General features: G+C 49.4%; 1 protein-coding gene across 4 annotated transcripts in view; it reads right to left on the bottom strand.

Moving 5' to 3' along the window:
• CPNE5 (copine 5) overlaps positions 1-17,913 on the bottom strand; it is a 94,394-nt gene that overhangs the window by 52,119 nt on the left and 24,362 nt on the right. For all 4 annotated transcript variants that reach the window (XM_027057868.2, XM_027057867.2, XM_027057869.2 and 1 more), the window contains one exon: positions 1,186-1,289. In XM_027057868.2, coding sequence (XP_026913669.1) covers positions 1,186-1,289 — 104 coding nt within the window. The remainder of the gene's footprint in view (positions 1-1,185; positions 1,290-17,913) is intronic.

Below are 17,913 nucleotides of genomic sequence, written 5' to 3'. Positions count from 1 at the left end.
GATCTGGGTGGTGGTTACATGAGTGTGAACATCTAAAAGTGCATCACGGAATGGACCCTTATATACACGTCATACCTCCTTAAAGACTGAAAAAGGAAAACAAACTTGCTCTGCAGCCCTGGCTGGTTCACAGGTGGCTGGGCCACCTTGCCCTTCGCTGCCTGTTCCCCCATCTTCCCAGCTGAGGCTCGGCTGCCCTTGAAACGAGCTCAGGACCTGGCCTTTGACCTTCCCCGACTGCGTCACCTTGCTCAGGGGGGCCCAGCCTGACCTTGGGTCTTGTCACTCAAGAACGAGGGATGCACTCAACACCTTCACCTCTCCCCTGCAGCTGGGTACCTCCCTTTATCCGGAGCCATACCTGCAGCCCTCTTCTCCAGTCACCAGGCCATCCAGGCCCAGATGCCTTCTGCTGAGGGCACTCGTTCTCATTCTCCCCCTACCCTGAGCACCTTCTCTCTCCAAAATGTCCCCAAATGGTGACTTCTCGACAATGGGCTGCAAGCCCTCCATCAGTCCCTGAAAAGTCATTTCCTTCCACTGTATTTTTTTTCCTTTGCTCCTTCAAGCCCCCAACCCCCTTTCTGTCCACCTTGTCCACAATTCTCTGCCACATGGTCCTTTCTAACCACCCCACGCCTTGGAAAAACAACAAAACAATGTTCCTCCTGTCATCATCTTTAACCTCAGCAGAGGGGCACTCGGCTCCTTTGCGAGACACATGCACATGCTCTGAGCCCCATCAGCCAGGTTACCTCTGCAGGAGGGGAGACTGGGGGGTACCCTCTCCTCAAACAAGCTCTGACAGAGGGAGTAGTCAATGGGGACCGCCCTGGCAGCTGCGGAGAAAAAGGCTCCCTGGAGGTGGATTTAGAGCTTGCCCCCGAGAGCTTTCCTCAACTGGCCCCTAGAGTCAGGGCTTGTTCAGGGTCCCCCGCGTAGCTGAGACAAACGGTGGGGAGCCTCTGTTCTCTCTCCTCACCTCTTTTCCATCTCCTGATGGAGGCGGGGCTAGACTTCAGCTAATCGTCACTTTTATTCCAGGCCAACCCTGAGCTCCCTCTACTATCATTGGCCCCTCCCCTTCTCTGGTAAGGGGAGCTACTACCAACCCCTGTCCTACAGTCCCACCTCCCTTCGGTGGTTCCTCCCCAAGCCCCAGCCTCAGCACCATCTTCCACTTACAAGTCAAAACGGAGGTTCTGCTTCTCCTCAAAGAAGTAATCCACGATGAATTTGCGCACAAAGTCAGGATTGAGTGTGTTGTCAATGACTTCAGTGCGTCCGAACTGCAAGAGAAAACGGGGCATGGACCTCAGGGCCAGGCTGGTGGGGCAGGGGAGAGCACTGAGCTCAGAGCCCCTCAGTCTTGGCCCCAGCAGTAATGGAAGCCATGCCTATCCCACCTCATGGCCCCCATCCCCACCCCCCAGCAAGGGTGAGACCTCTTCCATCTCTAACAATGGAAACCATCCACCCTATGGGTCCAATCTCCACTGTCAGCTTTCTTCTCCCTACCTCTATCCAGGCTCCACCCAAGTTGTAAGGTTTTGATACCTGGACACCTGAGCGGGCCCTTCACTTCCCCACCTCACTGCCTTTGCCTATGCTCTGTCCTCCACCTGGCCTTCCCCTTTGGGCCAGAGGCATATCCTCCATTTCTTCAAGGTCCTTTGATAATGCTGTGTCCTCCAAGAAGCCTTCCTGATTCTTCCTCTCAGAGACTTTTACTTTTCTCTGAACCACCACTGAACTTGTGCTCACCCCTATGACCACGGTCCTTCTCTGACTGATTTCCACAGTTAGGCGTGTACGTATCTGATGCCACAATTGTAAACGAAAGGGCAGAAGAAGGGATGGTGGTATCTTGGAAGATCCCCCACCTCCTGCCCTTGTATAATCCCCGCCTCTTCAGGGTGGGCTAGACTTCATGACTCATTTCATGAACAGAACGGAGCACAAGCCACTCCCAAAATGTTACAAACAACTATGACTTCTGTCTTGGGCACCCCCTCTCTCGCTCTCTTGCTCACTTTGAGGAAGCCAGCTGCCCTTTGGAGAGGCCCATGTGGCAAGGAATTGAGGGCAACCTTAGGCCAACAGCCAGTGAGGAACCAGGCTGTCAGCCAACCCACCTGTAAGGATCTGAATCTTACCAACAGCGACTGAGTGAACTTAGAAGTGGACCCTGCCCCAGCAGAATCTTGAGATGACCGAGGCCCTGGCCTACACCTTGACTGTAGCCTTGTGAGAGACCCTGAGGTAAAGGAACCCACAAAGCTGCACCCAGATTCATGACCCTGTTATTGAAGTTGTGAAACTCTGGGCTAATTTGTTACACGGCAACAGATAACTAATGCGTTGATGTAACTCTTGGTATCCCCTACAGCATATACTCTACAACTTTACACACATTAGTCACTCAACAATTGAATCCCCCTGAACTCCCCAAATGACATAAGGCAAGTCACTCCCATTTCTGGGCATCAGATCACTTGGAGGGTTTGTTAAAGGATGGATTGTAGGTCTCACTCCCAGAGGTTTTGATTCAATAGATTTAGGGTGAGGCCTGAGACTTTGCATCTCTCAAACTGTACTGCTGGTGCGGGGACCTCCCTTTGACAACCACTGGGCTAGACCTTTGTACACAGGGCCCTGAGCTCCTTGGAGTCTCCCTGCAGAATGGAGGAAGGCAGTGTGGACATAGTTCCAGGTCATCTGTTCCATTAAAACAGCTCATTCTTACGTCTGTTCAACACACTGGACATTTCTGGTGAGATTTTGTTTCACAAAAGCGACGCGGGACTAAAAGATAAAGCATAAAAGCACTGTACTATATCCTTCCTGAAGGGAAGGCAGGATATTCCACAAAGTGAACAAGACAGACAGGTGCACAATAGATATTTTAAATAAGTTGCTAATATTTCTTTTTTTTTTTTTAATTTTTAATGTTTATTTTTGAGAGCGAGAGACAGAGTGAGGGTGGGGGATGAGCAGAGAGAGAGGGAGACACAGAATCTGAAGCAGGCTCCAGGCTCTGAGCTGTCAGCACAAAGCCTGACTTAGGGCTCGAACTCACGAACCGTGAGATCACGACCTGAGCCGAAGTCGGACACTTAACCGTCTGAGCTACCCAGGTGCCCCAGTCGCTAATATTTCTGAATACATAAACATGTTTTTTCAAATTGGGTAGTAATTGCCAAAATGAAAAATTAATCCTGAATACCAGTCCTCCTTAATGGGGCTCTGCAATCCAGAATAATGCCAGTACCTACCTAGGCCCCTGTCCTATGAGGTGGGCAAGGCCCAGTTATGTAGGATCTACCCCAGCACTCACTTCTGCCCTGAATTAAGTTAGAAAGCTGCAAAGAGAACCCCCATCTAAGGCAGTGTGGGTTCAGCTGACAGCACTAGATTTGGAACCTTCTTGCCCTCATTCCCTGTCAAGTCCACCTGCTAAGTCTCTCTCCTATCCCTCTGTCTTCGTTTCCTCTGTTGTGGCCTTGGTCTGGGCTTACCATTTTCTTACCTCAACTTCCACAGCAGCCACCTAGTGGGTCCACTAAGTGGGAACATTCCCAATGCTTGAAGACTCAGCTCCCAGGAAGTCCTGTTCTCCAACTCCCCAGCCCTCCCCTGTGCTCCCATAATTCCCCTCACACCCCTCTTGCTGCACTTACCATGTCCCCTGATAATGATCTACTGAGGCCGTTTCCACCCTACTAGATTGGGCTTCTCGAACAGCGGAGGATCCAAGCTCTCCTCATCTTTCAGCCCAGGACCTGACATTGTCTAACACAGTCACAGGCTCATAGTCGCAGATGATTAATAGCCCCAGGAACTGAGTTAAATATTTTGCACCGTTTTACCTTATTTAGTCCTTTTATGGTAGGCTTCCCCATTTTATAGATGGGAAAACACAAGCACAGAAAAGCTAAGCCATTTGTCCAGGGTTTCACAACTAGTCATCGCTGAGGTCAAGTCACAAGCTAGGCATTCCATCCCATGCTCTCTAAGCCACATTGTGCTACACATAAAGTCCCTCGGGAGGGCAAAGACTCATAACTGCTCCCAGCGACTGGTACACAGTAGGTACTCAGGAATTGTTGAAGGAAGGAAGGTTGAGTGAGGGAATGGATGAGCGGGTTTCAGTCCCAACCTTATCACAAGCTAATTGTGGGACTTGATCGGAGCTTTTCAAAGCTCCAGTCTCCTTACTTCTTGGGGGTATCATCTAAGTCAATTACTGACTCAACGGTTTTTAAGCCGGACAGTTTTCATAGGCTGGACAGTGTGCTGGGTGCTGAGCTACTAAGGGAGCATGAACCCTTCACTTAAGGACTTCTCTATCACAGGTGGGACAACTACAACACAGTGTGACAACAGCGCTAACAGAGCTACATACAAACGTCTACGACAGTCCCCTGCCTGCACACCAGAAGCACCATGGAGGTGTGAAGGATAGTGAAATCTACAAAAAAGCAGATTACTGGGTGTCCTGCTTCACATACTAGTCCAGGTATCGGACTTCATAGAGATGTGCACCTTTCATTATTGTTGAGCTATTTCACAACTCTGTAAACTGCAGGAAGGAAGCAGAGTGCAAAGGATTCTTTTTTTTCTTTTTCAAGTAGGCTTCTAGCCCAGAGTGAAGCCCATGAACTCATGACCCTGAGATCAAGACCTGAGCTGAGATCAAGAGTTGGACGCTTCCCACAACTCTATGGTCGACTAATCTTTGACAAAGCAAGAAAGAATATCTGATGGAAAAATGAGAGTCTCTTCAACAAATGGTGTTGGGAAAACTGGACAGCGACATGCCAAAGAATGAGACCGGACCACTTTCTTACACCAGACACAAAAATAAATTCAAAATGAATGAAAGACCTAAATGACAGGAAACCATCAAAATCCTACAGAAGAACACAGGTAACGACCTCCTTGACCTCGGCTGGAGCAACTTCTTCCTAGACACGTCTCCGGGGGCAAAGGAAACAGAAGCAAAAATGAACTACTGGGACCTCATCAAGATAAAAAAAACTTCTGCACAGTAAAGGAAATAATCAACAAAACTAAGGGGCAGCCTACAGAATAGGAGAAGATATTTGCAAATGACATAGCTGATAAAGGGTTAGTATCCAAAATCTATAAGGAATCTATCAAAGTCAACACCCAAAAAACAAATAATCCAGTTAAGAAATAGGCAGAAGACATGAATAGACACTTTTCCAAAACCAAGACATCCAGATGGCAAACAGACACATGAAAAGATGTTCGACATCACTCATTATCAGGGAAATACAAACTAAAACCACTAGGAGATACCACCTCATATCAGTCAGAATGACTAATATTAACAACACAAGAAACAACAGGTGTTGGCGAGGATGCAGAGAAAGAGGAACCGTCTTGCATTTTTGGCAGGAATGCAAACTGGTGTGGCCACTCGAGACAACAGTATGGAGGTTCCTCAAAAAGTTAAAAATAGAACTACCCTACCATCCAGCAACTTCACCACTAAGTATTTATCCAAAGGATATAAAAAGAAAAACAGATTTGAAGGGGTACATGCACCCCAATGTTTATAGCAACAATATCAACAATAGCCAAACTAGGGATAGAGCCCAAATGTCCACTGACTGATGAATAGACAAAGAAGGTATGGTATGTATGTGTGTGTGTGTGTGTATACGTGTATATATATATATATACACACACATATATCATAGATAAAGGATGGAATATCTATCTACCAATAGATAAGGAAAGCATATATATGTATATATGTGTATGTATGACGGAATATTATTCATCAAAAAGGATGAAATCTTGCCATTTGCAGCCACGTGGATGGAGCTAGTGGGTATTATGCTAAGCGAAATTAGTCAGAGAAAGACAAATACCATATGATTTCACTACTATGTGGAATTTAAGAAACAAAACAGATGAACATATGGGAGGGGGGAAAAGAGAAAGGGAAACAAACCATGAGAGACTCCCGAAGATAGAGAACAAACTAAGGATTGATGGAGGGAGGTGAGTGGGGGATGGGCTATATGGGTAATGAGGGGGGGACGCCTGGGTGGCTCAGTCGGTTAAGCAGCCGACTTCGGCTCAGGTCATGATCTCGCGGTCCGTGAGCTCGAGCCCCGCGTCGGGCTCTGTGCTGACAGCTCAGAGCCTGGAGCCTGTTTCAGATTCTGTGTCTCCCTCTCTCTGACCCTCCCCTGTTCATGCTGTCTCTCCCTGTCTCAAAAATAAATAAAACGTTAAAAAAAAATTTATATGGGTAATGGGTAGTAAGGAGGGCATTTGTGAGGAGTGCTGGGTGTTGTAAGTGATAAATCACTGAATGCTACTCCTTAAACCAATATTGCACTGTATGTTAACTAACTAGAACTTAAATAAAAATTTGAAAAGAAAAAAAATAGTTGGATGCTTAACTGACTGAGCCACCCATACCCCTGCTTGGTTTTTTTTTTTCTTTTACAAATGATTCTTACGTGTAGAAATGTAAATAATTTTTTTTCAGTGGAATATAATTATTTGATTATTATCCTGTGGATACTGACCAATTTTGCATCTGTTTATAAATTAATTTCAGCATTCCTGATTGCCTGGATATAGCTGACCCTTGAACAACGGAGTTAGGGGAGCTGACCTCCACACACAGTCAAAAATCCACATATAACTTTTGACTCCCCCAAAACTTAATAGCCTACTATTGACCAGAAGCCTTACTGATAACAAAAAAGAGTTGATTAACACATATTTTGTTATGTTATATATATTACACACTGTATTCTTACAATAAAGCAAGCTAGAGGAAAAAAATGTTATTAAGAAAGTCATAAGGAGGGGCGCCTGGGTGGCTCAGTCGGTTAAGCGGCCGACTTCGGCTCAGGTCATGATCTCGCGGTCCGTGAGTTCGAGCCCTGCATCGGGCTCTGTGCTGACAGCTCAGAGCCTGGAGCCTGTTTCAGATTCTGTGTCTCCCTCTCTCTGACCCTCCCCCATTCATGTTCTGTCTCTCTCTGTCTCAAAAATAAATAAACGTTAAAAAAAATTTTAACAAAAAAAAAGAAAGTCATAAGGAAAAGAAAATACATTTATAGTACTATGCTGTATTTATTGGAAAAAATTTGCATATAAGTGGATCAGCAAAGTTCAAACTCGTGTTGTTCAGGGTCAACAGTATGTGTGTTGTTTGAGTCATCTGAACCAGTTGTAACATCTTACTGGTTCCCTCATTTAATTAACAAGTTAAATAAATCTTTACCATGTGTTCATTTTATATTTGCATGGGAGTCATGCTTTTACCTTTTAAAAAAATGTATCCTTTAACAGGAGCTTTTTTAAAAAGCTCAAAGCCCCCACATTTTCCTCTTGTGCTCTTTCTAATTGTTAATACCTCTAGTCTTCAGACAAAAGGAAAATTTCTCTCACACCCAGGTGTGAGAGAATCCTCCTTTCAGAAAGGGCTCTGCCACCTCCTCAATGTACTGCTCTCCCAAACAAGGTAAAAAAAAAAAAAAAAAAAATCCCTCTGGCTGAATTTTAGACGAACCCCAGTCCAGAAGGCACAAGCGTTGGTGCGGTCTCTCGCCTCACCCGACTCTCCGCAGAGATGCAAGGAAAACACCCATTAGGGAAGATGACAGCGCTGCTTTTAAAATGGCACTTGAAGCTTCACTCGAGGGGAATTCCCTAGAGAGTGATCTCTGCCAGAGAAGAAAATGGAGTTCCCCTGGAAACAGGACTTGGAGCAGGACTCCAAGGACCCCCGAGATTTCCTAGCACAGGAGAGGGGGCAAGAGAGCCAGGCTGGGCAGTGATGAATTTCCAGCTCACAGGGGTAATTAACATATGCCAGTCACAAACAACTGTGAAATCTACAACCCAGGGATTTACTAAAGATGTTTTATAGCCTTCATTACTTTGGCTAATAACAAAGGGGGGAATAAAGGGAAAACTTGGGTTTTGAACATCCAAGAAGCAACCAGGTCTCCGTCAGGCCCAATTTACACACCTATTAATGACGCTAGGAAACAACCTAACTGATGTTTAAAAAAAATTCAATTTGGTTGTATTTCCTTCCACACAGAATTACTGTTTCCAAGCCACAAGGGACTTGGACAGATGAGGTATTAGCACCGAGCAGTGGGAACCACATGAAAGCATATAGTCTTTTTTTTTTTTTAACTTTTTAAAAATGTTTATTCATTTTTGAGAGAGAGAGACAAAGAGAGAGAGAGAGAGAGAGAGAGAGAGAGAGAGAGACAGTGCGAGCAAGCGTGGGGGAGGGGCAGAGAAAGAGGGAGACACAGAATCCAAAGCAGGCTCCAGGCTCCAAGCTGTCAGCACAGAGGCCGATATGGGGCTTGAACCCACGAACCGTGAACCCAAGTCGGACGCTTAACTGACTAAGCCACCCAGGTGCCCCAAAGCATACAGTCTGAATGACATATGGCAAATCCTGCTTGGGGGAGAAGGGGAGAACGGGTTAACCCCTCGCCAACCATAATCAGAGCCAACCCAGCCCTGAACACTCTTCCACCTCCCTGCCCCTCCCTCGGTCCATTCTGAACTCCTCTGTCCACACTCCAGGCTCTGCAGATGGCAGGCAGTATCTCACATTGCTCACAACCTGGGGCACAGGCCCCCAAACACCAGTGGACGTGGGATTTCTCTGATGAACAAAGCTGAAGGCAAACCTCGAAATCTTGGTTTTACCAAGTGATTCTCACGCAGAGGGTCTTGCAGAACTGTTCCCGATGAGACAAGGGCAAGTGTGGACTGGGTAGGGCACGGTGTGAAACTGGGGAAGGGGCTGAGCGATCTGAAAGAAAGGTGAGGGGGACCTCCGTGGGCCCCAAAGCCTGGAACAGTCTCCCAGTAAGGGAGAAAGAAAGAGAAAGTACAAACAAGTAAGAAACCTGGAAATTAGGGTATTCGCCCTCTGAAAAGCTCACTTCTTGTCCCTGGCAACAAAACCCAGCGGGAAAAGCTCCTGACATGCCACAAAAGATGCTCCCGAGGGCTCCTAAAACCTCTATGACTAAGCCCCAAGAATATCAATTAAGCAGCATTAATTACATATCATCAGTTCCAGTGAGACCCTCAAAGGGAAGGCAGACTTAAACCTTCTTTGAGAACTAAATTAAATGGCTCCCCGGGGCTCTGCTACACACAGAAGTTGAGAGTTACGGGGGCGGGTGGGCAGCTGTCCCAGCAAACTGCAAGGGCCACTGCAAGGCTGGGATTGGGAACCCCGGTCAGGCAAGTAAGGTCTTTTCGTTCTACAGCCAGCTATGAGGCCAGGAGGGAGTGATCTTCTGTCAAGACCTGGGCCTCCTGACCTCCAGGGGGGCATAGGGCTGGCAGTTAGGCGTGGACTGATTTGGCGGCTTATTCTCTGCTGCCCCCACCCCACCCCACCCCACCCCACCCCACCCAGCTCCTTCTCTGTCCTGCTCTACACTCCTGGGGATCCTTTCCCTTTTGAAGCCCATTGCCCGGGTTCCCTTGCCCTGTGGATTCCAGTTGGGTTTGGCCAATGGGAGGCCCTAGCAGATGGGACATAGGTGGAGACAGACATGGGGTTATTTCTTCCCACTCTGGCCCAGCCTCCGCACCACGGTTCTGGGAGGGGCTGCTCCCCACCTCACCCCCCCCGCCCCCCCAACCATGCTCTGCCTCTCAATCTCCTCTCACTACCCCTCAAGCCTGCGGTGAGAACAGCTCTCTGCTGTGGCTGGGCCCTGGGTGCTGCCCTACCCTTATGGGTTTCCTCAACCTCACCCATACCTTTGAAAGAAACCCATTACCTCTCTCTCTTGAGTTCAACGAACCGAGTAAACTCTCTCTCCTGCTGCTGCCCTGACTGATCTAGTTTCTCTCTCACAAACACCTTCATACACATACAATTTCCAACTCAACTGAACATAAACCAAGTCCCCACCCCACTCCTTCTGCTGAAACACTGTGTTAACACTCATGTCACCAACAAAGGACGCGACTCCCACCCATGCAGCTGGGATGACAGCCTTCTGGGATGCAGGGTCTCAGCACTGCGGTCCCACCTAAGGACCCCCGTGGGAACTCTCGGGGATCAGGGCTGCCACCCCCAGCCTCCTCCACTTGGCAGAAAGTGGCCATCCTGGCCCCAACCGCACAGTTGCCAGAATGAGGCCCAGGTGGGGAAGAACACCTACCAGATTAGAGACACAGTTTGAGGCTTTTAGTCAGCTCTAAGTGGGTTTGTGACGCCCTGAAATTGAAAGCAAATGTCTGTCTGTACATGTCTGCGTTTTCTGGGTAGAGGAGCTGTGGTTTTCATTAGTTTCCTAAAGGGAAAGCATGTCTTCAGAAAGCTTTAAGAACCTCTGATTCTACCTTTGAAGACAGATCTTAGGGTTTCCCACACATGGCAGGAAGTGAGGCAGCAAATAAGCGAAGTAAATAGAACAGAGTCTGGAGCCAGGCTTCCTGGGTCCAAATCTGGCTTTGCTCCTCAGTGGCTGTGTGACCTAGAAGAAATCCCTTTGCCCCACTGTGTTTTGGTTTACTCTTCTGCAAAATGACAACTTAGCCGCACATTGTAGGGCTGTCGGAGGCTTACACGATTTGGTTTATGTTATGTACTTAGAAAGGCAGCCTGGGACATAAAATGAGCTCTGTAAATTAGTGATTCCACACTCTGGTCCTTCCTAAATCCCAAAGCCTGGCCCAGTCACCCAGGAAGTGTGCACCTCCCGAGTCTCCGAACTCAGCCTCTTCTCTGAGCTGTTGCCAGCCCTAACTGCTAACACTGCCTCCTCACCTTCCATGCCTGAGAGGCCCGGGCTCTGAGCGGTTTCTCTCCAGACATGTTCCACACGCGGGCAAGGCTGAGGGAGAAATGCAGGGCTGCCCCTTTGCTCTTACCCAGCAGCTACTCTGTTAAGTTCTAGGCTCTGGCCTCCCCGGGGGCATCCCACAAACTTAAATGCCAAGGCCTTTGCTAGAAAAAAAAGGCAGTAGAACGAGGAAGGTTTGCTTAGAGACCCGAGCCTGGAGAAGAAAATTCGCTCTCCTGCCGCTGGCTGGGAAGGCAAGGCAGAAGGACCCCTTGGGCTAGGAGGCTGCTTAGTGAGGGTGGGGAGGGGAGGAGAGTTCTTGACCCTCGCTAACCCTGCTCAGACACACGGACTACCAAGCTAGGAGGTACAAAGCAAGGCAGCCTGGGAAGAGGCTCTTTTCTCTGTTGCTTCTAGATTTCTAAAGTCTGGTCCCCTCCTCCCTCACAAACCACCTGCAACCCCCCGCAAATGCCCATGGTTGGGGGCACTGGGGGCCAGGGCTATGGAGCCACGGTGGCGTACAGAGGTAGCCAGGCCATGGGTTTAGGACCCCCACTGGCCAGACTTCTGCTTCTTATTATTTACAGGAGACTACCTAGAATTGCCCCTCAGAGGGTGCATTTCCCCACTGCTAAGACAGCAACTCATTCCTTCTCCAAGGGAAGGACAGAAAGGAATGTGCATGAAGCCTTACCTAGAAGGTCTGCTGCACAGTTGACCTTCAGTACTGACAATAACCCTCACGTAGCCCTAAAGTCAGTCAGGCGCTAGGTGTTTTCCACATTTTGTCTCCCTTACTATTATCTCCATCTTACAGATGCCCAAGGTCATACAACTGGTGGGTAGAAGACACAGGATTCGAACCCCGGCAGTCTGTGCTCCAAATCAATAAGGAATTGATATAGTCACTAACCAATAAGAGGTTAATACTGTGAATGGGGCTTGGACTGTGTCCTATCCAGCCTTTGCTCCTGTTATTTTCCTACCTTCAGCAGAACCTCTCGACTCCTTTGATGCTTGCTCTCTCTTCCACCTTGTTGACTCTTCCTGTGGGTTGGGGGGCTCTAGGCCACATGGCCCAGGTGAGTGTCCCCGACCTATCCTTCTTCTCACTTCCTACCCACACTTCCAACTCCCACAGACTACACTCCACCCCCCACCCACATACTCCTGGTCCCTCCTATGATTTCCATAAACATTTGCTGATAAACAAGTTGACCTGGAAGCTGAAGATTTTAGAGCTGGAAGGAACCAAATCCTCTCAACCAATGAGAAAAGACAGGCAGAGAAGCGGGCGGTGTGCTCTGACAGAGGTCACACAGCTAATGAGGCAAAAGGCTGTGACCAGAGCCCAGGTCAGGTCAGCTCCAGCCTGGAGCAGTGCCCTGTCCTCCCAGAAGCCTGTCAACGCCTCCTCTCTCAGGTTTCTCTCAGGTCTTCCTCCCATCAAATCCTCCTCCTCCTCTTGCTTTGTATCGTGACTCCTCATCTTCAGATCACTTCCGTGATCTCATTTAACTCCCCCCCCACCAGTGACCCCATGGAGACATTATGATTGTCACCCCCATTTTACAGATGAGAGAACGGGGCTCCAGGAGGCCAGAAGGACCTCCCAGAGGCACCCAGCGGTGGAGAGGGAGGACCAGGGCTCCCAGGAGTGATGGAGCCACTGTGTCCCATGGTGTTTACCGCGGTCCCCTGCCTCAGTAATGAGTGGGTGGTTCTGCAAGCCTGAACAATCTTCACAGCTCCGGATTTAAGCAGCCCTTGCCTTTTTACAAATTACAGCTGGATGGAGCTCCAGAGACCTCCCCCCAGCTGCAAAGCCCCCAGTGGCTGTGCTGGCCGGGACAGAAGGAGGCCAGAGCTGACAGACGGCTCTCCACCTTGAAGCTGCCCACCCTTTCCCAGTCGGAGCTCCCCTATAATTTTCATATATAATTGATGGCTCCTTAATTGGGGATTCTAAAAGCCCTGTGGCAGAGCCCAGCCCCGGCCCCTCATGAATCATGTTCACCGGGATTAAAATTAGAGGCCAGAAAGCTCTCTGACTCAAATAGAAATCGGAAAAAGGGGTGTGCTCGGTGCTGGGAATGGGGCCCGAGCGGGTGCCCGGGGCTGGAGAAAAGAATGGCCTGAGGTCTGGGCACGAGGAAGGAGGGCCTGGGTTTCCAGCAGGAGCACAAAGGACCTGGTTCCATGCCAGGCCCACATCATCTTCAGTCTGGAAAGCTCTCTGAGGTTCCCTCACTGGAGGAGTCCAGGATTCTGTGGCCACCCTCTTGAGGAAAACCAGGCCCCAAGAGAGGAAGGAGCTTGCCTAAACTACAGAGTGAAACTTCTGTGGCCTGATGGCCTTCCAGATCACTTCCTGTTCTGTTAAGGCCTCTGGGTGTGGAAGGGCAGAGGTGAGTGAGGAGACCCGAGGCTCCAAAGGCCTTCCCCGTTGCCCAGGCCTGGACGGAGAAGTTTCCCTCTCTGGCCCCAGACACCAGCATCGGCCAAGCTCATAATGAAAGACTTCCTGACAAAAGGCTTAGTTCCTAATTAGCCACTGTTCCAGATAATCTGTTAAAAAGTCCCAGTTCCTGGAGGGAATGGCCCTTTTACCAATGAGCCTAGCTGCCAAGCTGCTGGCAAAACACTCTCCACCAGCCTGCGCCCTGGTCTTGCCTGGGCAGGAAGCCCTGGGTCTGGCAGCAGCCTGTGGGGGGAGGGCCCTGAGCAAGCCCCGCCCTAAAGGCACCTGTCCCCTAGAGCACCCTATAGCTCCTGCCAAATGGCATCAGGGTGTCTAAAATGATACCATCAGTGGTTCTTTCCTCCAGGTGAAGCAGGGGTTCCTCCCTTCAGGACTTCTAAGGAGCCGTTATTGAGCATTTTCTCTTGCCAGGCGCTTTACATGAATTAGCTCCTTTCATCCTCACAGTAGGCTTGTGCACCGAGGCACTTGCCTAAGAGCCCCAGCTGGGAAGGTGGTGGCCCGGATTTGGACCCAGTCACCCTGACTTCGGAGCCCACACTCTCAACAGTTCCGCCACAACTGTAAAATGCACCGGGACACTGACACTGAAGAGTAAATAGGTTTCTCGGCCGCCAAAAGATCCGGACTAGAACCTCGGGGTTTAGCAACCCCCAGAGTTAGAAAGCAAACTCTCTTCCAGTGAAATCTTGGGCTCCTGTCTACCGTATTACACGGAACTAACAAAACGTCTCTGGCTGAGCAGGGGAAGGGGAGGCAGGAGCCAGGCACAAATTCACATCAAACCCTGAAGTTCGAAAAGCCCACTCTGACAGAGGCCTGGACAGATGGGAGGACTCAGAAGACCACCTCACACCTAAGCTCCACCGCTCTCTGGCTGAGTCACTGGGCGAAACGGGGACCCCTCTGTGCCTCTGCCCCCTCATCTGGGGTGTGCTGAGGGCCAAGGGGGATAACGGGGTGCTGCTGATGTAGAAACCGCACAGGCCACAGGAATGTCATTCGACCTCCTACTGAGGGAGCAGCAGGACAGGGGGCAGACCCTCCACCCAGCTTTGTCTGACAGTATTGCATAATAATATTTACAAGTATTGAGCACAGCCAGGGACTGTGATGAGCGATTCAGTCATTACGTCCACACCACAGCCCAACGAGCAGGCATCAGGATCCCATTTACTGATGGAAAAAACTAAAGCTCAGAGACTTTCAGGGAAGTGACAGAATCAGGATTTTAAGGGACATTGTGACAGTACCTTGCTGTGCCAAAGCAGGTTCTAAAGCCCTAACCCTGAGACAGTGAGCAGTGCCCATGACCCATTTAGTCCCCAAAGGCAGGCTTTCGCCCCAGACCGCCTGCTCCCGCTGATGGCAAGTGAGGGCCCTGAAAATTCAGCTGCATGACAGGAGCAAAGGAAATTAAAGGTTGCCCACGGGACCTGAGGCTCAAGAGGGACCTTTCTTTGCAGAGGCAGACTCCTCTCTGCAAAAATGAGTCCAGGGGCACCTGGGTGACTCATTCAGTTAAGTGTCCAACTTTGGCTCAGGTCATGATCTCATGGTTCGTGAGTTCAAGCCCCACATTGGGCTCTCTGCTGTCAGTGCAGACAGATCCTCTGTCTCCCTCTCTCTCTGCCCCTCCCTTGCTTGCACTAAAAAATAAATAAAAACATTAAAACAAAACAAAAACAAAGCAAAAAACGGGAGAGTCCAGAAAGCCAACCCCATGCTTGCCTTGGAGTCCAGCTCCTGGAGAGGCTTGTCTCCTGCTTTAGGGCTTAGCAGTAATAATGACCATTCATTACTTTAAATCTTTTGATAAAGGTCTATGTCGTGTGACTGGGACCAGGTCCTACGCTGGTCATCAGACATCCCAAATTGGGCTCACAGCATGGTGGCAAAGGGTCATTTCATTTTACATTTAAACTCTTGACCATCGGACAAACTGGATCCCCACTGCCCTTGCCCACTCCCGTCTCATCCCTGTACTCCACAAGACTGAAAACTGTCTTCCTGTTTCTGTCCTTTCCCCCACAATCTGCTCTGCACACAGTGGCCAGAGCGGTCTTTCTGAAACATAAATGGGGCTGCATCACTATCCTGCTCAAAACCCTCAAAGAGCTTCCCCTCACACTCAGAGCAGTGTCTGAACTCCTACATGGCCTATAAAGCCCTATAGGACTTGCCCCTGTAGACCTCTGCAACCATACCGCCCACTGTCTTCATTGTTCACAGCACTCAAACTATAATGGCCTTCTTTTTGTCCTTTGAGTGCAGTGAGTTTGTTCCTACCTCAGGGCCTTTGCACCTGCTGTACCCCCTACCTAGAACACCCCCTCCCAGACTTATGCATGGCAACACTTAGCACTCGATTCAAGTCACCAGAAAGGACTCCCTTGGCCCCCTAACAAAAGCAGTCCCCTCCTCCCTGGTCACTCTCTCATTATGCTGTTTTATCTTTTTCACAGCACTTATCAATCAATACCTGAAATTGTCCAGTTTCTTTGCTGATTACACTAAGCCTCTCCAGAGTAAGGACTCTGCCTGTCTTCTTCTCCACCATGTGCCTGGACCAGTGTGTGGCATATAGTAGGTGCTCAATCAATAAATGGTTGTTCACTGACTGCTGACTCTTTGGAAACCGATCAGACCTTGTACTCCCAACAAGGCTCCCAATGGGGCACTGCCCTCCCTTCCTCAGCTCATCTCTCACCTCTCTCTAACACAGCCTGGGCCACAGCCAGACCGAGGCTAGTTCACAAACACACGGGACATTCCCACCACCAGGCTTTGCTAAAGGCAAACCCCCTTCCTGGAATGCTCTTTCTTCTTCCCACTATCTTTCAAGTCCCAGGTCTGGTGCCACCTCCACCTAGAAGCCTTCCCAGCCCTCCTGGATCTCTCCCTGCTGTGAAGCACTGAGAACTCACGTCCAAACTACTTGGGTGGATCCTGGCCTAGTTGTGGTCTGGAACTTGGGGCCTCTGAGAGGATCTGCTCCAATGCTCCCATCGAGATGAAGAACACAAGGCTTTTAAGTCCTTCCACGTCTGTCTGGTCTCCCCAGCTCCGTAAACGGTCTCTGAGGGCAGGAACCTCACAGCTAGCTACTGCTTTGCGCCCTGGATGGTATCACAGTCCCTTACTCAAGTTATTTCCCTTCTCTTGGCCTCCCCACTGCTATCTATAGAATGGGTTACCTGAGATAAAGCACCTAAACTGCCTGGTACATTGCCTGACACCCAGAGCCCATCAGTGATACTCTAACAAGAGCTACCTTTGACCAAGGGCCCATGTGACTCCTCCAGCTTATTTTATGTTCTCTCTAATCCTTAGATAATCCAACGAGGAAATTGTCCATCTCACAGTTAAGAAAACTGAGGCCCAAAGAGAATAAGCGTCTAGTACAAGGCCACACAGCTCTAAGTACCAAGGTCCTGACACAAACCCAAGAACTGCCCATGACACCATCTTCCTCTGTGGTTCCGCAGGGAGAGCGCCCTGGTTTCCTAGCCACGTCACCTGGGCTAAGTTCTGTCACCTCTTTGAAGTCTGGAGATAATCTGTACCTGCCTGCAGAGTCATTATAAGGATTAAGGACAAGTATAAGATGTGATGCTGGGCACACGCCAGGCACTTCTTAAAGGAGGCCTGCTGTTACATAGCAGATTTTCCATACATCTTGGCTGATTCTTTGAGTACTTTAAACAATCAGAGTTGTTGGGGTGCAATCTTGGCTACTGGGATAGGGGTGCCTGGGGAGCTCAGAGAGAGCCAAAGGTGGACCAGAGCTGCATAAAGGCATGCATGGGCGTGGCTGGAGGATTTCCTTTGGAGGAACAGCAGGAGGGTAGGAAGTATGCCAGACTGGGGGTGGGGGTGGGTGGGGAGGGTGCTCTGAATGTCTGGATGCAAGAGGAGGGACGGAGCTATGGAAGAAGGCGGGTAACATGCTGTGAGGTAGGGTGGGAAAAGCTTGGAGTCAAACAGCTTGGCTTTTGTTCTCCTGTCAATAATATGTTATTTAAAATTATTATTATTTTTTGTGGGAGAGTGCTCCCCAAGCAGGGGAGGGGAGAGGGAGAAGGAGAGAGACTTATTAAACAGGCTCTGTGCCCAGCCCAGAGCCCAACGTGGGGCTGGATCTCACGACCACGAGATTATGACCTGAGCCAAAACCAAGAGTTGGACGCTTAACTGGCTGAGCCATCCAGGCGCCCCTAAATTTTTTTTTTTAAGTTTTTAAATTAATTTATTTATTTTGAGAGAGAGTGAGAGAGAAAGCGAGCAGAGGAGGGACAGAGACAGGTGGACAGAGGATCCCAAGCAGGCTCTGTGCTGACAGCAGAGAGCCCGACGCGGGGCTCGAACTCACGAACCATGAGATCATGGCCTGAGCCAAAGCCAGATGCTTAACTGACTGAGCCACCCAGGTGCCCGTGAAATTATTTTTTTGAGTGCGTTTCATCCATCCCAGGAGTGGAGGTTACATTTGAGAAGCCCTAACTAGGAGGCCTCTCCTCAGATACAGGATCTCCCAGGCACCAGAGGACCCTATTAACACAGGGAAGTTGGCAGTGATTTTTCAGAGCC

This window comes from Acinonyx jubatus, chromosome B2, assembly GCF_027475565.1.
Source record: "Acinonyx jubatus isolate Ajub_Pintada_27869175 chromosome B2, VMU_Ajub_asm_v1.0, whole genome shotgun sequence".
Taxonomy (NCBI): domain Eukaryota; kingdom Metazoa; phylum Chordata; class Mammalia; order Carnivora; family Felidae; genus Acinonyx; species Acinonyx jubatus.
This window is presented reverse-complemented; position numbering and strand designations above follow the sequence as displayed.